Source organism: Engystomops pustulosus, chromosome 3 (assembly GCF_040894005.1).
Source record: "Engystomops pustulosus chromosome 3, aEngPut4.maternal, whole genome shotgun sequence".
Taxonomy (NCBI): Eukaryota; Metazoa; Chordata; class Amphibia; order Anura; family Leptodactylidae; genus Engystomops; species Engystomops pustulosus.
In genome coordinates this window covers 130,339,343-130,357,173 of record NC_092413.1, presented here as the reverse complement: position 1 = coordinate 130,357,173, position 17,831 = coordinate 130,339,343, and the positions used below count along the sequence as shown (strand labels likewise).

General features: G+C 41.7%; 1 protein-coding gene across 2 annotated transcripts in view; it reads left to right on the top strand.

The window, feature by feature from the left end:
• The window catches only part of CD109 (CD109 molecule), a 129,736-nt gene that overhangs the window by 83,959 nt on the left and 27,946 nt on the right, over nucleotides 1-17,831 (top strand). For both annotated transcript variants that reach the window (XM_072142116.1, XM_072142117.1), the window contains one exon: nucleotides 2,632-2,860. In XM_072142116.1, coding sequence (XP_071998217.1) covers nucleotides 2,632-2,860 — 229 coding nt within the window. The remainder of the gene's footprint in view (nucleotides 1-2,631; nucleotides 2,861-17,831) is intronic.

Here is a 17,831-nt window from a genome sequence, read left to right as displayed (position 1 = left end):
GCCCATAGCAACCATGGTTTCCAGCTCTGAAAACAACTACAATCAGCAAGTTGGATGGGCGGAACCTGTCTCCTGTGACATCATCACAAGCACCTGCTGTTTACCAATGAGACCATAGCTTGTGCGAGTTTGGACCATGTAGCTAAGAGACTAAATGATATATATACATATATTCAATGTAATATTCAAGTTCCAGTATTATAACTTTTGCAACTAGATAAGAGTGAACACCAATAGGAGACACGGACACAATAGGGCACATGTATCATAAGTCCGACTTTTTCTGTCTGTTTTTTGAGACTTTTCTTGGCTTTCCTACTGGTCAGATGTATCTTAAAGTATCCAAAAGTTGCAAACAGTTCCCCAGCTATTTTCTGTGGCTGGTCATGGGCAGCCGTAGATTTGCCCAAAAAAGTCGCAACTTTCACATCTGAATTCAGGTGATAACTCAGGGAAAGCTGAGGGTGTTCAGGGAGAGATATTTACTACATTAGTTAGACAGGGAGAGATTGGCAGCACATGAACGAGGAAATCAGCTGCGAGCAGATAGATGGAGGAGGTATGTCTCACATGTACATTCTCACTCCATATTCAGCCTAGTGTGGATGGGAAGTGCCTAGCAACGGCTATCTGAGGAGTCACTGATAACAGGGGGGAGACTGCTGAATAGCAGTGAAAGGAGCAAGATTCAGGTAACTAATCCAATGGCAGAAGGGCTTACAATTGCATTCCCTAAAACATATCAGTTTTTTTTAAAATGCTGCTTAATCTTTAAATATACTCAGGATAACAAAATAACACATTCTCTAATTCAATGTTATTAACAAAAAGCATTCACATATATAATTCCAATCTGTCTCTATCAGTCCTGGTGTATACAATTTCTGTTGCCTGGGAATCCGACTGTAAATCTTCTGATTATGGTCGAGCATGGCAGATTCCTCTCTTGTCTACTTCTCCTTTCTGCCTCTAGCCCCTTCCCCCTCCATTACAAGATGAGCTCACGCCTGCCGGCAAGCAGCTTCATGCAGAGACTAATTCTGCAAACTACAGATTAGATAAGGTCTTTATCCAGGCAGGGGGAGACAGTGCAGACAGTGTGTCATTGTGTGTTATTTTCATCTCATGGAGCTCTCATGTCTGATCTGTCTCATCTCTCTTTTTCTGCATCAGATACTAGTACAATGTTCAGAAGCGAAATAAAAGTGTAGATAAACCTGTTCCTTAATAATCCAAGCATATTTTCAGCACACAGTATCTCATAGCACTAGAGGGATCATAATGTGTCTGCTTAGAGAGTCCCCGCTCACACTATGGAATTTTACACTGACCGTCACTGAATGATGGGAGCTGAAACAGCAATAAAACTGAATAAAATTGTAGAGTAAGGGGTTAAAAATTATCTTTATTGTGTAAACATCGCTAGTAAATTAAAATTTGAGAACCTTTTTTTACTATTAAACATTAAAAGTGTAGGACACTCAAGCTCTCAACAGTCCATATTTATCCCAACTAATTTCTTGTGTAATGAATCACAGTCATTACAGGACCAAGTGAGATTAATACATGAAGGGCTGCAGGCTGATGCAGTGACAAAGTGGGAGCCTGTCAGCAATATTAAATGTCAGCATACTTTACATAACTTCCCTTTCTTGTGGCTCTCACACTTAATAATATCCCCCTCATTGTGTCACCCACATAATAATGCCCCCTCAATGTGGCCTGCCATGTAATAATGCCACTCAAACGTAAGTCTCATGAAAATATACCTCTTCCGTGAAAAGAGGAGGTATCGCTGAACATTTTCCTCCATTTTGGGCAGAAAACAGAGTTTTCCATGCATGCATAACCACTCTCCAATGAGGCCTATGGTGGTGAAAATAATCAAGCAAATAGACTCATTCACCCAGCATTGGGGTGGGGGTCAACGAACCCTTGTTTTGAAGGTAGGTGCCGATCTCAATATCCTCAATATAGCCCACACTCCTTCCCCTTCACTGTGACCCCCACCTAAAAATGGAATGTACTGTATCCTAATTGTGGGTCAGTTCCTGATAAACCCCTCTGAATGTGACCCTCTACACTAAATAATGCTCCTAATTGAGGATCCCTTGTCCTCTGAAAGGAGCCCATCATCCAATGCTATATAATGTCCCCAAACTGACTAATGCCTCTGCAATAAATAATTCCCCCACATTTAGTAATCCCCCCCACACTAAATAATGCTCCTAGATAAAGTAATGTCCAAGGCAGAAAAGGTGAAAGTTATGAAAGCTGTCGTAAAAAGTCTGGGGACATCAGGGACTCTTGCCAAAAGATCTGTGTCCGTGTACTAGATATTATGACCTAACAAGGACCCTGACATTCAAGCCCTATGTCTAGCAGAGGCAGGGAATGGATGCCATACAGTGGTCTATATAAGTAATTATGACTTCCATATAGAACTACAGTACATTTAATTTTATTTTTACTGTAGAACTATATTTTTTTTGTTTCTTTTCTAAGGTTTGCTTGGTGTTTGTGACAATATTGATGACTCATGTCTGAATAAAAAAAAAAGAAATGTATTGCAATTCAAAAATAGCCTCTAATTGCAGCACTGTACACATTTTTTTTCCTTCTGTTTCTTAGGCTGTCTGCCTTTGTCTTGCGTTGCTTTTTAAAAGCACGGCAGTTTATCTTAGTTGACCCTGTGATTCTTCATGATACTCTTACATGGCTTTTGACACATCAAAAGAAAAATGGAGAATTTTGGGAACCTGGGAGGATAATAAACACTCAACTTCAAGGAGGCAACTATAGTCCAGTTACACTGACTGCTTATATAATGTCAGCTCTTATTGAATATCCTGGCCTCTTGGTAAGTACAACACAATATACAAAACACATACAGAAATTTATAAAACTTGATATGAAATTTTCTGGCTTATAATTTCTAGAGGTTTTCTGAGGCTGCTAAAGATAGGCCATAAATATTTCAAAGAGGGTGTTGACAGGCGTTGACAGGTGTTGTAAGGATCATACTACACAGATTTCAAATTATGAAAGTATATTTTTAATATGTTACTTATGAAACGTAATATTATACTGTGGTCCCTATCCTGATGTCACATATATTGGTTAAGGGCCATAACTTTCTTTTTTTGTGTAATACTATAAACATTTTTGCTGTATTTTTTTTGTGACATGTAGGTATAGTTAAAAATAAATAATGAGTTAAAGGACCTTTTTTTCCATTTTTAGTTTATTTAAAAGTTACAAAAACTGGAGAAAAGATTTGTTGCTTTGTAATGTACACTCACCGGCCATTTTATTAGGTACACCATGCTAGTAACGGGTTGGACCCCCTTTTGCCTTCAGAACTGCCTCAATTCTTCATGGCATAGATTCAACAAGGTGCTGGAAGCATTCCTCAGAGATTTTGGTCCATATTGACATGATGGCATCACACAGTTGCCGCAGATTTGTCGGCTGCACATCCATGATGCGAATCTCCCGTTCCACCACATCCCAAAGATGCTCTATTGGATTGAGATCTGGTGACTGTGGAGGCCATTTGAGTACAGTGATCTCATTGTCATGTTCAAGAAACCAGTCTGAGATGATTCCAGCTTTATGACATGGCGCATTATCCTGCTGAAAGTAGCCATCAGATGTTGGGTACATTGTGGTTATAAAGGGATGGACATGGTCAGCAACAATACTCAGGTAGGCTGTGGCGTTGCAACGATGCTGAGTGCCAAGAAAATATTCCCCACACCATGACACCACCACCACCAGCCTGAACCGTTGATACAAGGCAGGATGGATCCATGCTTTCTTGTTGTTGACGCCAAATTCTGACTCTACCATCCGAACGTCGCAGCAGAAATCGAGACTCATCAGACCAGGCAACGTTTTTCCAATCTTCTAATGTCCAATTTTGATGAGCTTGTGCAAATTGTAGCCTCAGTTTTCTGTTCTTAGCTGAACGGAGTGGCACCCGGTGTGGTCTTCTGCTGCTGTATCCCATCTGCCTCAAAGTTCAATGTACTGTGCGTTCAGAGATGCTCTTCTGCCTACCTTGGTTGTAACGGGTGGCGATTTGAGTCACTGTTGCCTTTCTATCAGCTCGAACCAGTCTGCCCATTCTCCTCTGACCTCTGGCATCAACAAGGCATTTCCGCCCACAGAACTGCTGCTCATTGAATGTTTTTTCTTTTGCGGACCATTCTCTGTAAACCCTAGAGATGGTTGTGCGTGAAAATCCCAGTAGATCAGCAGTTTCTGAAATACTCAGACCAGCCCTTCTGGCACCAACAACCATGCCACGTTCAAAGGCACTCAAATCACCTTTCTTCCCCATACTGATGCTCGGTTTGAACTGCAGGAGATTGTCTTGACCATGTCTACATGCCTAAATGCACTGAGTTGCCGCCATGTGATTGGCTGATTAGAAATTAAGTGTTAACGAGCAGTTGGACAGGTGTACCTAATTAAGTGGCCGGTGAGTGTATACTTTATTTTTAGCATATTTTTTTCAGTTTTCAAATTAACTCAAAATTACCATTGTAAATTAATTCCCTAGTGCGTGAAGGTCATTTTGATATATAATGGAGCATCATCAGGCTCCAGGGGCAGTGGGCCAACTGGACCACCACGAACGATGACATAAGCCGACACCTGGGACCAGAATCTAAGTGGTACCTTTTTTTCACCAGAGCCCGCCACAAAGCAACCCGCTTGGTACCACCACGGGCAGCATGGGATTGGATTCGGAGACGAAGCAACAGGTCAGGGCAGGCGGAACAGGATCAAAGTCAAATGCGGAACCGGGGTCACAACTGGAAATCACACTAAGAATGCAGGGCATCAGGGAACAAGCTTTTTCAATGGCACGAAGATACAGCAGGGTGTGCAGGAAGAGGCAGATTTATATAGAATTCTTGGAAATGGCCAGCGCCAATAAATGATGCGCTGGCTCTTTAAATCTTCTGTAGCCTTGATAGGCACATTTACTTACCTGTCCGCGGAGTTCACCAAAAGTGCATTGTCCGACTCTGCCGCAGCTTTTGGGCCCGATATCCTGCATGTGCTACTTTCCCGCTCAGGTCCAACAGAGTTCTCCTTCTTTTAAGTGGTGTATCTGAGTGCATCAGCTTGCAACACAATTTGAATTTTAAATCCTGCGCTCAGTCCGAATCAGTCAGATCGCCAAAAAAATGATTGTGTGTGCCAAAAAGCTAGCGCAGACACCTGTTAAATACCTGTCCAAGCTGTGCAATCCCCGAAAAAGGCAAAAGTTCAACAAAAGTGCGTTCTGCGACCCTTAGTTAATGAGCCCCAATGTGTATAGTCTGGGGCAAATGGGGTGACTATTTTTTAAAAAATTTTTATTGGGGAATATTAATATTTATTTTTAAAAATTTGTTAGTATGTAATTCGTGTGTTTATTAACTTTTATATGACCCCCATGAGGTCAAAAAAAGACTTTTCCACATTTTTATTTTATTATTTATTTATAAAGGTTTTTTCTACTTCTCTTTTTCACATGTAGCATCTGGGGCATCTGTAGAGTGCCAGTTACAGGGGGAAATGACCCCCTGTGGGGACAGATGTTGGATTAGAGCTAGACTGGGTCTGACCATGTGCCTGGCGGCTCTCCTCCTCTGTGCATCATGCTGCTTCCATGTGATACTATGAGAATCAGAGAAAAAAGATGCAGTAATAAAATGCATCCCCCTTCTCCTTAGGGACTTCAGCTGTCTCAGACAGCCAGAGACCCGGCCCTGTTCTCGTGATTAGCGCGGGATCAGAAGAAAACTGCAGGAACGTATAAAGACTTTGCAGACTCGAGACCTGTGCCTGCTGACATCTAAAATCAGTGGGTAGTTGGGATTGAGTAAAACATCCGAGATTGGAGCCTTCAATAACAGCCGTAGAATCCCAATATGACATTTAAGAAAACCTGCCATGCAAATTTATGCAACCAAAATAAGTACTTAATTAAAAACTATGATTAAAAGCATTGTCCTTATCCCTTAATGACTCTTCTCCATCGCTGCAATGTTACGAAAATCAGTTTGTAAACTTATAAGCAACTCACCTGAAGTAAACCTTCATATTCATGGGTTACCCCATGTATCTATCTGATCACATGAAATAACAGCAGCCTCCATGTAGGCACAGGAAGGAGAAGAAGTCCATGGAGACATGCTTTGACAATACCATGAAACTGCCATGTGTGCCAGATACATGGGGTAGATATTGCAAATTAAACTGGATAGAGCGCCTTAGATAACATCAACCTGGTCCCATGATAAGCTGATAAGAACCATGGGACATGCGTAGGTGAAGATAGGAGGGGCCAGGTAATATAAGATAATGTTTATTTATGGGGATGTGAGGGAAACAAATTTTAAAATGAAGAGTGTCAGTTAGTGTTAGGATAGGGTACACACAAGACAGGGGAAGGTGAGCCCTGAGCTTACCCCAACCTCTGTCCCTTCCTATAGCCCCCCCACGCTAAACCGTGGGGCGACTACTTGAAGACTCGGAATATACTGAGTAAGTGTGGATAAGGGCAAACACAAACAGACTGACAAACATAGAACATAAAAGAATAGTAAACAAGCCGGAGTCACAACTAGAGGGAACGTCAAAGGCAGAATCAGTAAGCAAGAGTCAAAGTCCAAAAACTAGCCGAGTTAACAACAATATAGATACAGATACTGAGCAATACAAACGAGCAGCAACCAGGGAGAAAGGGATTTTCAAACACTGGCACTGGGAACTAGTGAAGCTGCAATTTATGCAGCCAGAACTCCACCTCCAGAATCTGATAGGAGCTGGACAGTACCTGGGAATTAACCCCTCACGGTGCAGAATAACCAGGCACCCAGCAGAGGTTCAAAGTCCCAGCCCCTCCTAGACAGCGCGAGATCTTAGCAGCCGCTGCCCAGGACGAGAGGTGGAGTTTGCGCGGATACGCGCCGGGGTACGGAGAACGCTGCTGGCACCACCAGAAGAACCAGAAGTCCCAGCAATCTCCCTAGCGAACCTGACAGTACCCCCCCCCTGACGGGGGGCCTTCGGACCCCTAGATCTTAAAGATGGCTTCTGAGGGTTGGCCTGATGAAACAACCTGAGCAACCGTGGAGCATGAACATCTCTAGCCGGAACCCAAGACCTATCCTCAGGACCAAAACCCTTCCAATGGACCAGGTACTGCAGGGAGTTACCTACCCATCTGGAATTCACCACTTTTTCCACTTCAAATTCCAGATTCCCCTCCACAATAGATGGAGAAGGAGGGTCAGGAAGAGGCAACACAGGCTCCACATAGCGCTTAAGAAGACTTTTATGGAAGGTGTTATGAACCCGCCACCCTGCTGGAAGTGTAATCTTAAAGGAAACCGGGTTAACCATATGAGTGACAACAAACGGACCCACAAACCTGGGCGCAAACTTCAAAGAGGGGACCTTCAATTTAAGGTTTTTCGTGGATAACCACACTTTATCCCCCACCACAAACGTACCAGAGTTAGTGAGCCTTCTTTCAGTCTGTTGGACCATAGAATCTTGTGCCCTCCGAATACTCTCCCGAACTTGTGACCAGAGCGAGCGTAACTTGGATGCAATAGCTTCCGCTCGAGGAATATTAGAGACCGGCACAGATGAAAAAGAGAAACGTGGATGAAAACCATAATTGCAGAAAAACGGAGATACCTGTGTGGACGAACTACAGTGGTTATTAATAGCAAATTCTGCCAACGGAAGGAATTTCACCCACTGGTCCTGACTGTCCGAGACAAAGAGTCGCAGATATTGAATCATCTCCTGATTCATTCTCTCGGACTGACCATTAGACTCAGGATGAAACGCAGAGGAGAACGACAGATTAACTTCCAGTCTAGAACAGAATGCTCGCCAAAATTTGGAAACAAATTGTACGCCCCTATCAGACACAATATCATCTGGTATACCATGGAGGCGTACAATATTCTGTATAAACAAATCAGCCAATTCTTCAGCTGAGGGTAACTTTTTTAATGGAACAAAGTGTCCCATCTTGGAGAAACGGTCCACTACCACCCAAATCACTGTATAGCCTTGAGATGCTGGCAGATCAGTGACAAAATCCATTGACACTTTAGACCATGGCCTGGTGGGAACTGGAAGCGGAAGAAGAGGCCCCTCAGGACGTCTCCTGGGAGTCTTTCCTCGCGCACAGACCTGACAGGCTTGGACAAATGTGTGCACATCTTTAGTCATGTGAGGCCACCAGTAACTTCTCTTTGCGAGATCCAAGGTACTCCGCATACCCGGATGACCTGCCAATACTGAGCAATGCGTCTCCTCCAACACTCTCAAACGACAAGAAATAGGAACAAACAACTTGCCTTCCGGAAGGTCTTTGGGTGCAGATTTTTGTCCTGCTAAAATTTGAGAGGAGAGGTGGGAGGAGACAGCTGCCAACACAACACCTGGAGACAAAATATTACTGTCCGTAGTCGCTGGAAGCTCAGGAGTCCCAAAGCTACGGGACAAGGCATCAGCCTTCACATTTTTTGACCCAGGTCGGTAGGTGACCACAAAATTAAAGCGAGAGAAAAACAAGGCCCACCTAGCCTGACGTGAGTTCAAACGCTTAGCAGTATCCAAATATACTAAGTTCTTATGATCTGTGAGCACAGTTATCGGATGAAGAGCTCCCTCCAAAAAGTGTCGCCAGACTTCAAATGCCCACTTAATGGCAAGGAGCTCTCGATTACCAATATCATAATTCCTCTCACAAGAGGAAAACTTTCTAGAGAAATATGCACAGGGCCTCAGTCTGGTGAGAGTGGAGGACCCCTGAGACAACACTGCACCTACTCCTACCTCGGAGGCATCAACTTCCACAACAAACGGTAGAGAGAGGTCAGGTTGAACCAAAACTGGGGCTGACGAGAATGCCGCTTTTAAAGTTTCAAACGCTGAGCAAGCGGCAGGGGACCAGTTGTTTGGATCAGCACCCTTACGGGTTAGATCCGTGAGGGGTTTGGCGATCACAGAAAAGTTCTTTATAAAGTTCCGATAATAGTTAGCGAAACCTAAAAATCGTTGAAGGGCCTTAAGATTTGTAGGCCGAACCCAGTCCGTGAGCGCCTGAACCTTACTCGGATCCATCTGTACATCAGAGGGAGTCACAACATAACCTAAGAAGGAAACCTTCTGGACGCAAAAAACACACTTTTCCAGTTTAGCGAAGAGGTGGTTTTTGCGCAACCTGGTAAGTACTTGGCGGAGATGTTGCTGGTGAGAAACCATATCCGGAGAAAAAATCAAAATATCGTCTAGATACACCACCATAAACACACCGATGTAATCATGAAAGATGGAGTTCATAAAACCTTGAAAAACCGCTGGGGCATTACTCAAACCAAAAGGCATAACCAGGTATTCAAAGTGCCCCAAAGGTGTATTAAATGCGGTTTTCCACTCATCCCCTTCTCGGACCCGAATCAGGTTATAAGCCCCTCTGAGATCTAATTTAGAGAAAACTTGGGCCCCAGAAACCTGATTTAAGAGATCCGGGATCAAGGGGAGGGGACCTGAGTTTTTTACCGTTATCTTATTTAATTCTCGATAATCAATACACGGCCGTAAACCACCATCTTTTTTCTCAACAAAAAAGAACCCGGCCCCAGTGGGCGACTCAGAGGGACGAATATGTCCGATTGCCAAACTCTCCTCAATATAGCTCTTTAGTGCCTCCCGTTCTGGCACCGACAAGTTATATATACGACCCTTAGGCAATCTAGCATCGGAAAGAAGGTCAATTTTACAATCAAACTCCCTGTGAGGAGGAAGGACTTGGGACAAGGGTTTAGAAAACACATCTGAGTAGTCAGAGAGAAAACCTGGAAGACTCTGATCTTCCGTCACTACTGTACATAGTGAAACTCTGGTCAGGTGTTCCTTACAGTGAGGACCCCAATGAACCAGCTCCAGAGTTTCCCAATTAATTACCGGATTATGGATCCGGAGCCAGGGTAGACCAAGAATGACATTTTCAGACAGGTTTTCCATAACTAGGAAAGAACACCATTCTTCATGCATAGCTCCCACCATAAGCTTCATCTGCGGGGTTCGGAATTTGATCAACCCTGCCTGTAGAGGGGTCAAATCCGCACCCGACATCTGGATAGGAGTGGACAATGGAATCAATGACATGCCAAACTGAGAGACAAAATTATAATCGATTAAATTAGTCGCAGCACCTGAATCCAAAAAGGCGCGACCAGTGCAGGAAACAGACTGAAACTTAACCGTACAAGGTAAATACATTCTAGCCACAATAGGGAGTACCTGAGCTCCTAAGCAGTCCCCCCGACTACTGCTTAGGAGCGGAAGTTTTCCTGCTGCTGCCTCTTGGAACAGGTGTTGATCTGATGATCAGGACTTCCACAGTAGAAACAAAGATGGCGTCTCACTCGACGTTGTTTCCGCTGTGCAGGAGAGATGCTATCCAGCTCCATGGATTCCAATTCTGGACTACCCGGAGACGGACTGGCCGCTGGCTGACAGTCCGAGGACACCCGAGGTGATCGCCTGGATCTTAGGCGACGATCAACTCGGATGACCAGAGTCATAGCATCATCTAATGTCTGAGGCTCGGCATAAGCTAAGACTAAGTCCTGTACTCGGTCTGACAGTCCGGACATAAATTGGTCTTTTAGGGCGCAGTCATTCCATTGCGAGTCAGTCACATACTGTCTGAACTGGGCACAATACTCTTCTGCTGTCCGTTTTCCCTGACACAGAGATCTAAGGTGGGAAACTGCAAGTGCTCGACGGTCAGGTTCGTCATAAATCTGGCCTAAAGCAGAAAAAAAAGCGTCAAGAGAAGAACGGGATGGAGAGTCAGGTGGGAGAGAAAAAGCCCAATTTTGCGGATCCCCACGCAACAGGGAAATTACCACGCCCACCCTTTGAATCTCTGTGCCCGATGAACGAGGGCGTAAAGAAAAGTAAAGTTTACAGCCCTCCCGAAATGAAAAAAAATGCTTACGGTCACCAAAAAACACGTCAGGGAGAGGAACCTTAGGTTCAGGTATGGGTGGCAGTGGATCCTGCGGTGATGTCTGCCGTGGAACCTGCATAGATTCCTGAATTTGGAGACGGGAAGCTAGATCCTGAACAAACTGAGTTAGGGTCTGGACCTGAGCGACCACAGCTGACAAAGGCTCCATGGAAGGAGAGAATGTAGCAGGTCGGATACAGGATGCAGACCTATGTGTGGCCAGTGTTTCTGTTAGGATAGGGTACACACAAGACAGGGGAAGGTGAGCCCTGAGCTTACCCCAACCTCTGTCCCTTCCTATAGCCCCCCCACGCTAAACCGTGGGGCGACTACTTGAAGACTCGGAATATACTGAGTAAGTGTGGATAAGGGCAAACACAAACAGACTGACAAACATAGAACATAAAAGAATAGTAAACAAGCCGGAGTCACAACTAGAGGGAACGTCAAAGGCAGAATCAGTAAGCAAGAGTCAAAGTCCAAAAACTAGCCGAGTTAACAACAATATAGATACAGATACTGAGCAATACAAACGAGCAGCAACCAGGGAGAAAGGGATTTTCAAACACTGGCACTGGGAACTAGTGAAGCTGCAATTTATGCAGCCAGAACTCCACCTCCAGAATCTGATAGGAGCTGGACAGTACCTGGGAATTAACCCCTCACGGTGCAGAATAACCAGGCACCCAGCAGAGGTTCAAAGTCCCAGCCCCTCCTAGACAGCGCGAGATCTTAGCAGCCGCTGCCCAGGACGAGAGGTGGAGTTTGCGCGGATACGCGCCGGGGTACGGAGAACGCTGCTGGCACCACCAGAAGAACCAGAAGTCCCAGCAATCTCCCTAGCGAACCTGACAGTTAGTTAATAGGGTTCTATGGGCACCAGTCACTAGCTGTATTTTTTATTGAAAATGTAGTGACAGGTTCTCTTTAAGGTGTTTAAAGCAGTGAGAAATCAAGAACCTATTTTTCAATTTTGTTGAAAACATTTTATTACATAAAACTCAAATTTTTTTAGCAACTGGAATACCCCTTTAACATTTTCCAGATAGTGAACCCAAGGGATATAGCTGAATATCAAACCTTTGGAAACACGTCTTCTATTTTGTGTTTGGCCAATTTTACAGACCTGCTGTATTTGCCTTACATCAAACATATTTGGGGACTCTTTTACTTATCTTAGAATGTTTTCCTAAAAGGTTTGGGGATAATCCAGGTGTTTTGTTTTTCAAACATGTGATGAATATTATCATTATTTGTGGACGGCAGTGGTTGCTGCCCTCTTACTCTACTTTGAATGCTATTTTTGCCAAATATTTTTCTTTTGCTGTAGTCAAGAAGACTGGCCTTAGTTGACCCTAAAGAGGTTCTTTTAACATTCTTTTGCATGCCTCTAGTTATTTTTTTTCATTATGCTTGCTTGTTATAGCTCTACCAATTTTGGAAGGTCAAGTACTCTTGAAACCGATCTTTACTGTTTTAGGTCATCTCCATTTAAGAATAATGGATTTCACTGTAATTTGATTAGTGCACAAGAAAAGAAATGTCCTTATTACCCTTTACAATTACACTTCAACATTTTTATCTCAACTTTTCTGCAGTTGTCATTAAGCCAGAAATGACTCATTGGTAAACATGACAATTGTCTGTATGCTGTATTTATTGACAAAATGAAAATCCTAATCCTATCGCTTAGGTCATAGTTAAAACAATTCCATGTGGGAATGGGGGATTCCTCTACTTTAGAGCTTCAAAACACTATGAAGTAATCTTCTTCATACCATGAAGGGTATATCATAATAGCACAATTTATATGTGATTTTCTCCAATGATGCAATTTTATAATAGTTTCAACACAAAAATGGCATTTAAATTGAAAACACTGCTTATTAAAATGGTGACTTAGGGAAAAAACAGCTCACACGGTAATGACCTGTCTGAATAGTGTTGAGAATACATTCTTGCTGCTACTAAGTAATCAAGCATTTTGGAGACATTACAAAGGCTACTCATATGCACACCCCCTGATTGTAATGCTGGAAAATAACCATAAATGTTACTACTACAGCGTCATGAACATTCTTTGCGATTCAACCTTCTAATGTTTCCTATTAACATTTATTGTTACTAGAACATTGTCTAAGCAACTCAGTTCATCCAGTCCAAAAACTGCTAGAAGTCTACTAAGCAATAAGTCAAATTCAGTGGAAACTGAGAACATGTTTTATCCTTAGTCTGTGATGAAAGAAAACCTTTGCGTGATTAATATTGCTTACCAGACGTTGATAAACATTTTTGCAGTCAAGGCAGCTTCAACCTTTTTCATAGTCTTAAAAAAAACTGTGGGCTGGTGTTCAAACGAACTTTCATTGACAATTCCATTTGCAGCATCCTCTCCATTGTTAATGAAACATTATTTTTTTATAGGTTCGTTTTTTTGAAGAAAGTCCAACTTCTTGCCTCGCAAGGATGTCCTATATCTCTGCCTCCCCCAGTCTGAAGTGTTGTTAAAGGTTTTGCTCTATCTTTGGAGCAAGATCAATTACTAACCTGGCAACTTTACCGAGACATGTTCAACATATGCTTAACCCATTATTTCCACAACATATTTGTAGTACCAAATGTGTAGACTGTTTCATGTACTATTTAAACCATTATGACCACCATCTGGCTTACACAGTTTAGCAACTAACATTTTGTGTGAAAATCTCAGTTAGGCATTTAATTATCTAGATCCCCCTGCCACTTTTTAGAGGCCCCCTGCCACCTCTTGGCTCTATTAGAGGGTCACAAATTATATTCAGACACGTCAAGCCAGGGGGTAGACTTAGATATGCTGTAAAATAAAATAATATTTAACCAAATATAAATTGGGGTCAGGGCTTTTCTTCAACTGTAGGGGAGACATTTTATCAACTTTCTGCAGGATAATTTTATGGTACAACTTGTAGAAGATTCCACAAGAGGTGATGCAGAGAATGCAAAAATTGTCCAAAATGTCACTGTCCAGGAAACCTTTAGTAACAGTGATCATAACATAACATATAATCCAAAAACATAAAGGAAAATTGAAAATTTTGAATTTTAAGAATGCTTATTTCCCCAAATTCAGGGCTGCACTAGAGGATATACACTGGGATCAGATACTGTCACATGAGGATACTAATGTTAAATGAGAAACATTCAAATCTATACTGGGTCATTATACTTCTAAATTTATTGATTTATGTAACAAGTATGGATGGGCTAGATTACACCCCACATGGCTTACCGCTACAGTTAACAGGGCAATAAATGAGTGCATTTAATAATATAAATCTGACGTTTGTCTCATGAAGCCTTCAATAATTACAAAACACTTACCAAAATCTGTAAGAAGGAAATAAAATCAGCCAAAATACAAAATGAAAGAGACATTGTGCCAAAGACAGAAAAATTAATTTTTTAAGTACAGGCGGTCCCCTACTTAAGAACACCCGACTTACAGACGACCCCTAGTTACAAATGGACCTCTGGATATTGGTAATTTACTGTGCTTTAGTCTAAGACTACAATAAACAGCTGTAACAGTTATCAAAGGTGTCTGCAATTAGGCTTTATTGTTAATACTTGTTCTTATGACAATCCATCATTTTTAAAATCCAATAGTCATAGAAACCCAAAAATTTTTACCTGGAGTTACAGTTGTAAAGTATACAGTTCTGACTTACATGCAAATTCAACTTAAGAACAAACCTGCAGAGCCAATCCTGTGCTTAACCCGGAGACAGTCTGTATATAAATACAAAAAAAAATAGATCAGAGCAGGTGGGAACCCTATATGGTGCAAATGGGGCTTTGGTGACTGAACACCAAGAGAAGGCAGAGATACTAAATGGATTTAAACAAAAGAAGAAAGTACTTCTGGCGTGGTTCGTGCCAATGCGTGTGATGCATCCTGTAATTTACTACACTGGCTGAATGAAGACATGATCCAATTTAAGCTCAATAAAATAAATGTGTACAAGGTTCCTAAACCAGATGGGTTACCACCCAGAAATCTGAAAGAACTCAGTTGTGTCATTGCTGTGCCACTGTCTAAAATCTTCAGAGATTCCCTAATTACTGGTACAGTGCCAAGTGACTGACGCAAGGTGAATGTGGTGCCAATATTTAAAAGAGGCTCTAGAACTTTGCCAGGAAATTACAGATCTTTGAACTTCACTTCCATTATGGAGGAAATATTGAAAGGGTTACTAAAATACTACATACTGGAGTATTTGACATCAAATAGTATAATAAGTGATATCAAGCATGGGTTTATTAATGATGCCTGGACAGAGGAGCTGCTGTGGTTATTGTGTACTTGGACTATTCAAAGGCATTCAACACTGTCCCTCATAGACACCTGATGGGTAAAATGAGATCTATTGGTTGTACAGGAACTATTTGATTAAAACTGTATGAAGGATCACATCTAGAGAGTTGTGTTCAATGATTCCTGCTAAGAATGGCCACCATTTATAAGTGGTGTACCCCAGGGTTCTTTGCCCAGCCCACTACTATTTAATTTATTTATAAATGATATGGAGGTTTAAAGAGGATGTTCACAGGCTGCAGGGTGGCTTGAAAAAACTGAGCGTTTGGTCATCCACTTGACAAATGAGTTTCAATGTGGATAAATGTAAGGTTATTCACCTGGCGGCTAATGATCTACATACAACATGGGTGTACTAGTGATCATAGATTACATAACAGCATGTCAGTCAGCTGCTTCTAAAGTCACCAAGATCTTGTCATGTATCAAAAATTGACTCTCGGGATAGGGATATAATATTACCACTGTACAAGGCATTGGTTTGGCCTCACCTGGAATATGCCATCCAGTTTTGGACAACAGTGCATACAAAGGATTCCCTGGAGCTAGATACAGCGAAGAGCCACAAAAATGATAAGGCTCTCATTTATGAAGAAATATTAAATACATCTAGTTGTTTTAGTCTTGAAAAAGACGGCTAAGAGGGGACATGATTAATTTATATAGATATATGAATGGATCATACAAAGTCAAATCAAAAGACACTGTTCGCTTCTAGAGAAAACAAGCTTTATCCACTAGAAAAAAAGGCAAATGAATCTGCTCACTGACGTGTATGTTCCCAGCTTGTTTGTAGTCCAACTTCGTGCAGCTCCCAGTGCCCGGAATCAGGCTGTGCTGTCGGCCAGCCGAGATAAACTTGTAAGTGGAAAGAAAGTAGATACTCCGGCACTCGCAAAATCTTGACAAAATCCAAAAATTCTTTATTCCATAGTATTTAAAAATGCAGGGTCACATATTGCACATCCATATCCACTAGATCTACGCGTTTCGGACTATATAATCTAGTCCTTAGTCATGAGTCTGAGATTATGACTAAGGACTAAATTATATTTAAATTTTTAGATTTTATCAAGATTTTGCGAGTGCCGGAGTATCTACTTTCTATCCCCTTACAAGGTTTAACCACTGTTTGTGACAGGGCTTTTTACTATGAGAACTATCAATCTAGGGAGTAGCCTGCCTGAGGTGCTGGTCACAGTAGGGACAGCAAAGAAGGGCCTAGGTGCCTTTTTGTATCTAAATAACATTGATGGTTATGTTATATACAATTGTTTCCTCTAAATCCCTTCCTCATGCAATCCCTTCCCTTCCTTGGTTGTACTTGATGGACATGTGTCTTTTTTCAACCATATAAACTATGTAACTATGTAACCATGTTTATAGTTTTATGGCTTGTGTGATATTTTTTTTTCCAAAAGCAGCATTAGATTTCTTAGATCTGTTATAAGTAAGAAAACTACTCTGTCAATAATTGATTACCGCAGTGCCTCCTCAGCCTCAGGTGTCATCCACAGTATAACTACAATATGGCACAATGTGACATTTTTACTGCATAAAGGTATAAAAATAATACCTGTCCACAGATGGCTCCATTGTATTCTTTTCCAGCTTCCTGGTACACCGTAAAGAATGTTGCATTGTTCTATTTGGAAGTAAAATATATCTTGCAAGTAGCAAGCCCTCATATGGCTCTGTACTGGTGTAATGGTGTAAATTAAGGCTTTTGAAAGGCATAGACTAAAAGACAGAATTAATTAAGGAGTTCAACTTGATTAATTAATAAAAACAGATTTTAATTGCATCAGAGTTTAAAGATTCCCTGGAACTTTTTATCTAGTGCTTGTATTTAACCAACTTCATATTTTATTGTGAAAATATATTCATTTGAACCCTGCTATACACTTCACACATTGGTGTTCATATGAGAGCTGCAACACCTTGACCCCCCTATAGTTAAGATGAGGGTCCATGATTTCTAAAGTTGAAGACATCGCAGCAGGTCTGTATGCTGTAGCCACCCAGGCACTATAGGTTTCTGTAGGCAGAGTGATAGGGGAAATGTTCTTGAACATATGTTTGCTTATTTGGAAACACCTTCTCATTTAATATTTTAAGAAATGGTTTTAACTGGGTAAATACCTGCCATGTTTTCATCTTGATCTAAACCCCCTATTTCATAATTTGTGTTAATCGGTAAAAGAAAAACCCATGCCTAATGTACTTTTTTGTGAACTGTAAATTACACATTTTATAAGCCATTGTTGGCTTTACATCAGACAACATTTATCCCATTCCGAAGAGAATTTCATATAACCACTGCTATAGTAAAACAAGGAATATAAAATGTCTTTCAGTAAATGAAAACTTGCTGTGCTATTTGCAGGGAAATGGGACTTCTTTTATACTTTTTGATTTAAAACAAATGTT